General features: G+C 45.0%; 1 protein-coding gene across 1 annotated transcript; it reads right to left on the bottom strand.

Moving 5' to 3' along the window:
- Nucleotides 1-1625: 1625 nt before the first annotated feature.
- On the bottom strand, nucleotides 1626-5357 carry LOC311146795 (small ribosomal subunit protein uS19). Its single transcript, XM_084183383.1, has 4 exons — nucleotides 5327-5357; nucleotides 4855-4940; nucleotides 4182-4416; nucleotides 1626-1781 (listed from the first exon to the last, which is right to left on the bottom strand). Exons 1-4 carry the CDS (start codon nucleotides 5327-5329, stop codon nucleotides 1668-1670), a joined length of 438 nt encoding a protein of 145 aa, XP_084039509.1. The 5' UTR covers nucleotides 5330-5357; the 3' UTR covers nucleotides 1626-1667.
- Nucleotides 5358-6348: the final 991 nt, after the last annotated feature.

The following is a 6348-nucleotide window of genomic DNA, read 5'->3' as shown; positions in this document are numbered from 1 at the left end:
TTGGAGTCACCCTCAAAATTAAAGTGGACAACCACACTACAGGCTGATCCAACTTTGATGTAATGTCCTTAAAACAAGTCAAAATGAGGCTCAGTAGTGTGTGTGGCCTCCACGTGCCTGTATGACCTCCCTACAACACCTGGGCATGTTCCTGATGAGGTGGCGGATGGTCTCCTGAGGGATCTCCTCCCAGACCTGGACTAAAGCATACGCCAACTCCTGGACAGTCTGTGGTGCAACGTGGCGTTGGTGGATGGAGCGAGACATGATGTCCCAGATGTGCTCAATTGGATTCAGGTCTGGGGAACGGGCGGGCCAGTCCATAGCATCAATGCCTTCCTCTTGCAGGAACTGCTGACACACTCCAGCCACATGAGGTCTAGCATTGTCTTGCATCAGGAGGAACCCAGGGCCAACCGAACCAGCATATGGTCTCACAAGGGGTCTGAGGATCTCATCTCGGTACCTAATGGCAGTCAGGCTACCTCTGGCGAGCACATGGAGGGCTGTGCGGCCCCCCAAAGAAATGCCACCCCACACCATGACTGACCCACTGCCAAACCGGTCATGCTGGAGGATGTTGCAGGCAGCAGAACATCCTCCACCGCGTCTCCACTCTGTCACATGTGCTCAGTGTGAACCTGCTTTCATCTGTGAAGAGCACAGGGCACCAGTGGCAAATTTGCCAATCTTGGTGTTCTCTGGCAAATGCCAAACGTCCTGCACGGTGTTGGGCTCTAAGCCCAACCCCCACCTGTGGACGTTGGGCCCTCATGGAGTCTGTTTCTGACCGTTTGAGCAGACACATGCACATTTGTGGCCTGCTGGAGGTCATTTTGCAGGGCTCTGGCAGTGCTCCTCCTTGCACAAAGGCGGAGGTAGCAGTCCTGCTGCTGGGTTGTTGCCCTCCTACGGCCTCCTCCACGTCTCCTGGTAGCACCTCCATGCTCTGGACACTACGCTGACAGACACAGCAAACCTTCTTGCCACAGCTCGCATTGATGTGCCATCCTGGATGAGCTGCACTACCTGAGCCACTTGTGTGGGTTGTAGACTCCGTCTCATGCTACCACTAGAGTGAAAGCACCGCCAGCATTCAAAAGTGACCAAAACATCAGCCAGGAAGCATAGGAACTGAGAAGTGGTCTGTGGTCACCAGCTGCAAAACCAGTCCTTTATTGGGGGTGTCTTGCTAATTGCCTATAATTTCCACCTGTTGTCTATTCCATTTGCACAACAGCATGTGAAATGTATTGTCAATCAGTGTTGCTTCCTAAATGGACAGTTTGATTTCACAGAAGTGTGATTAACTTGGGAGTTACATTGTGTTGTTTAAGTGTTCCCTTTATTTTTTTGAGCACTGATAAACTTTACCACTAGAGTACAAGGGTGTCACTTATAAGCAAATTGAGAAAACGTGTTGAGACACAGGCAACATACCAGGAAGTGCAGCTCCAGCCAGTAAACTACACAGAATGATATATTTGTTATACCTAAAACGGGAACACATGGGCAGGTATGCACCCAGATCTAGAAAACGAAATTAATTCAATGGATAAAAATATTCATGTCACAATTCAGGAAAACAGAACAAAACATGTTTAAATTAAAAGCAAACAGAAAAGTGTGGGGACCTCAATTTTATTTATACAAAGACAGCAGCCATTCTACTTCAGTGGGATGAAACGGGAAGAATGTGTAGCTCCGATACCGGGGCGACCGTGCTTGACTGGCTTGTAGGTGATGGAGAACTCCCCCAGGTAGTGGCCGCACATCTCAGGCTGGAGAGAGAAATGTACAAATGTTAGTACGTGCAGGACAATCCTGTTACTAGACAACTAGAATACATCCGTGACTGAACTACCACTGCACATTGTTCAGACAGCTTCTACACGCAGATGTAGACAGAAAACTTGTAAGGACAAGATTGATGCAGGACCAAAACATTTATGAACTATACAAACATCTGATTATTACCAAAGGCTTCAAAAATACAGTGTAGCAAATTATTGCATTGTACGCAGGTAACAGGATGCGAAAACCCTAGCAATAAGTAAAATTAAAAAATGTATTTACAATCGCAATCTCGGGAGGGGCCATTGCGGTGTGTAGTAGGCTTGGGCGGTATCCCGGGGATTTAGAAATAGGCACGGCAAGGTTTTTCCATACCGTTGAAACTACTTATTTGAAGTTTAATAAATGTGAATATTTGTAGTTACTTTTTAAGTAAATACTTGCAGTCAACTTCTGCAATACGTTAAGAGATAAAGCACATTGAGTTCGTCATTTCACCCGTCACATTTTCATTATGAAGCTTACCGGTAGTCCCCAGTAACATGGTGTTTGTTTACAAGCACACAATGACAAGACAGGAGACTTTAGTCACTCACTGTTGTGCAGCACGCGCCAGGTGATCTAGTTATAGTATGGAATTCACAAATAAATGTTTGCCAGCTAGATACACTACATGGCCAAAAGAATGTGAACACCTATAATATAATAATATGCCATTTAGCAGACGCTTTTATCCAAAGCGACTTACAGTCATGCGTGCATACATTTTTGTGTATGGGTGGTCCCGGGGATCGAACCCACTACCTTGGCGTTACAGGCGCCGTGCTCTACCAGCTGAGCTACAGAGGACCACACCTGCTTGTCAAACATCCCTTTCCAAAACCAAGGGCATTAATATGGCGTTGGTCCACCCTTTTGCTGATAAAACAGCCTCCACTCTTCTGAGAAGGCTTTCCACTAGATGTTGGAACATTGCTGCGGGGACTTGCTTCCATTGAGCCACAAGAGCATTAGTGAGGTCGGGCACTGATGTTGGGGATTAGGCCTTGCTCGCAGTCGGTGTTCCAATTCATCCCAAAATTGTTCGATGGAGTTGAGATCAGGGCTCTGTGCAGGCCAGTCAAGTTCTTCCACACCGTTCGACGAACCATTTCTGTATGGACCTCGCTTTGTGCACAGGGGCATTGTCATGCTGAAACAGGAAAGGACCTTCCCCAAACTTGCCACAAAGTTGGAAGTACAGAATCGTCTAGAATGTAATTGTATGCTGTAGCTTTAAGATTCCCCTTCACTGGAACTAAGGGGCCTAGCCCAAACCATGAAAAACAGCCACAGACCATTATTTCTTCTCCACCAAACTTTACAGTTGGTACTATGCATTCGGGCAGGTAGCATTCTCTTGGCATCTGCCAAACCCAGGTTCTTCCATCAGCCTGCCAGATGGTGAAGCGTGATTCATCACCCCAGAGAAGGCGTTTCCACTGCTCCAGAGTCCAATGGCGGTGAGCTTTACACCACTCCAGCAGAATCTTGACATTGCGCATGGTGATCTTAGGCTTGTGTGCGGCTGCTCGGCCATGGAAACCCATTTCATGAAGCTCCAGATGAACAGTTAATGTACTGAAGTTGCGTCCAGAGGCAGTTTGGAACGCGGTAGTGAGTGTTGCAACCGAGGACAGATAATTGTTACGCGCTACAGCACTCAGCTGTCCCTTTCTGTGAGCTTGTGTGGCCTACCACTTCGCGGCTGAGCCGTTGTTGCTCCTAGATATTTCCACTTCACAATAACAGCGCTTACAGTTGACCGGGGAAGTTCTAGAAGGGCAGAAATGTGACGGACTTACTTGCTGGAAAGGTGGTATCCTATGACGGTGCCACGTTGAAAGTCACTGAGCTCTTCAGGAGGGGCCATTCTACTGCCAATGTCCATCTATGGAGATTGCATGGCTGTGTGCTTGATTTTAAACACCTGTCAGCAACGGGTGTGGCTGAAATAGCCGAATCCAATAATTTGAAGGGGTGTCCACATACACGGCCCAAAGTATCTTATAACTATTACGTTAACTGTCTGAAATGTGCTAAATGCTACGCAGTTGTGCATTTGGTTTTCTAATTTAGAATCTAGCTACCTGGTTAGCTTCTCGCAAAATCAAGCTTCTCTCGGCAACAGCAGAGAATCCCCTCCTGGATCAAGAGCCTTGCTGTCTAAAATTTGTTTTGTGAGTGCAGTAAACTAAGCATTATGTCTGTAATGTAAATAGTTAATGTCAGAGACTAAAATGTTCACAATGCATTTTTTTGCATTTAGCTAACATTCGATATGGAGTTTTACATGTCCCTGTTAGCATTGCTAACCTTGGAATTACAGATCTTTCCCAAAACCTCACCTTGATTTCAACCTGGTTGAAGGTCTTGCCATTGTACACTCCGACCATGGAGCCAACCATCTCAGGCAGGATGACCATGTCCCTGAGGTGAGTCTTCACCACCTCGGGCTTCTCCATCGGGGGAGCCTCCTTCTTGGCCTTACGCAGGCGCTTCAGGAGGGACTGTTGCTTGCGGCGAAGGCCACGGTTAAGCCTCCTCCTCTGGCGGGCGCAGTACAGCTGCATCAGCTGTTCACTGGAGGAAGGGAGGCATGATGCAGTCAGGGATACTTTCAAATTAACATTCAGCATCAGGTCCAAATAGCAGACTGGAGACTTCTACAGGGGAGTCAATAAAACATTTAAATAAATCCAGACTGTACCAAAATGACCTCTTTAGAGTTTTACATATTTAGTCATAGTCCAATTCATTATGTAACGATATGTATGACATGCAAAATGGAGAAAAGTCATGAAAATGAAACAGCATACCGGTTGCCATAATAATGTACCCAACTTTCGAAAGAGAGAACGCCACTGTCTGACCTCACCCTTCTGCAAGATGGGGTTCCTCTAGCATTGGCATGATGGTTACACTCAGAGAAAGTGCCGAGCTTTCACCGAAATACCACAATGCAAACAGCAATATTGCCAAATGTCGGGACCCATTTATTGGATTAATTGGTTTACTCACTAGGACATGTCCAGAAGCTGGTCCAAGTCCACACCTCTGTAGGTGAACTTCCTAAAGGTACGCTTCTTCTTGATCTCGACATCCGCCTAGGGAAACAACGCAAACTACTTCAACACAGTTGATATTAAGGGCCAACGAAAACGAGTGTTAAAACAAGCCGTTCACTGTGAATATAATTCATAATATTCATAGCCACTATGTGTTAGTAGAGTGCTGTCGTGCTTACTTCGGAATTCATCTCTAAAAGACAAAACCGGATTCGGTAAATAAAGAGCAAGCTAGCATTAGCATTGCAGGCAACCCAAGCTTTGTGGTATTGTAAATAATGTGTTTCATCCTAAAATTCACCAATGCACCGATTGATACGCAGTGATGCATTGCACTGTATGATTTAATAATTAAAAGGTGTTATAACTTAGCTGAGATGGACATAGATTGTCAAATTCGGGTTCTTGTAAAATTGGCCACCTACCATCTTGCCTGATGTTCCGGGGAAAAGAACATTCCGAAGTCTCGTTGGTGCTGATATCGCGCGACTCGCAGGGACATCCGGCTATCTATTTCCGCCCAGACAAAATATGTGTATATTTCACTGGACCAGTAGGTGGCGGTACTGTACAATAAACATCAAACAGTGCAACTTCCATTCAAGTTGAAGTCACCATACTCGGGATACTTCTATAGGAGATATCCAAATTAAAACAGACAGCTAAAATGTTTTTGTCATCTTTTATGACAGCCCTCACACAAAAATACATCTGACATTGAATAACACAAAGGCAGAAGGTAAGATAAAATACACAACACCTCCTGATAATGTTCATTCACAGTAAAATGTTATCCTTATTATTTTTTTATTTTATTTCACCTTTATTTAACCAGGTAAGCCAGTTGAGAACAGGTTCTCATTTACAACTGCGACCTGGCCAAGATAAAGCAAAGTAGTGCAATAAAAAAAACAAAAAAAACAACACAGAGTTACATATGGGGTAAAAAACATAAAGTCAGAAATACAACAGAAAATATATATACAGTGTGTGCAAATGTAGCAAGTTATGGAGGTAAGGCAATAAATAGGCTATAGTGCAGAATAATTACAATAGTATTAACACTGGAATGCTAGATGTGCAAGAGATTATGTGCAAATAGAGATACTGGGGTGAAAAAGAGCAAAATAAATAACAATATAGGGATGAGGTAGTTGGGTGGGCTAATTTCAGATGGGCTGTGTACAGGTGCAGTGATCGGTAAGGTGCTCTGACAACTGATGCTTAAAGTTATTGAGGGAGATAAGAGTCTCCAGCTTCAGAGATTTTTGCAATTCGTTCCAGTCATTGGCAGCAGAGAACTGGAAGGAATGGCGGCCAAAGGAGGTGTTGGCTTTGGGAATGACCAGTGAGATATACCTGCTGGAGCGCAGACTACGGGTGGGTGCTGCTATGGTGACCAATGAGCTAAGATAAGGCGGGGATTTGCCTAGCAGTGATTTATAGA

This window comes from Coregonus lavaretus (genome assembly GCF_964263955.1).
Source record: "Coregonus lavaretus genome assembly, chromosome: 19".
Taxonomy (NCBI): Eukaryota; Metazoa; Chordata; class Actinopteri; order Salmoniformes; family Salmonidae; genus Coregonus; species Coregonus lavaretus.
The sequence above is the reverse complement of the archived record's forward strand: the minus strand, read 5'-3'. Positions and strand labels throughout refer to the sequence as shown.

What these genes read in the sequence shown, in the direction of transcription:
- LOC311146795 (XM_084183383.1), bottom strand. An exon ending in CAGCTTCTGGACATGTCCTA is followed by an intron (nt 4,417 to 4,854) that starts GTGAGTAAACCA and finishes CCCTTCCTCCAG; the next exon opens with TGAACAGCTGATGCAGCTGT. An exon ending in TCAACCAGGTTGAAATCAAG is followed by an intron (nt 1,782 to 4,181) that starts GTGAGGTTTTGG and finishes TTCTCTCTCCAG; the next exon opens with CCTGAGATGTGCGGCCACTA.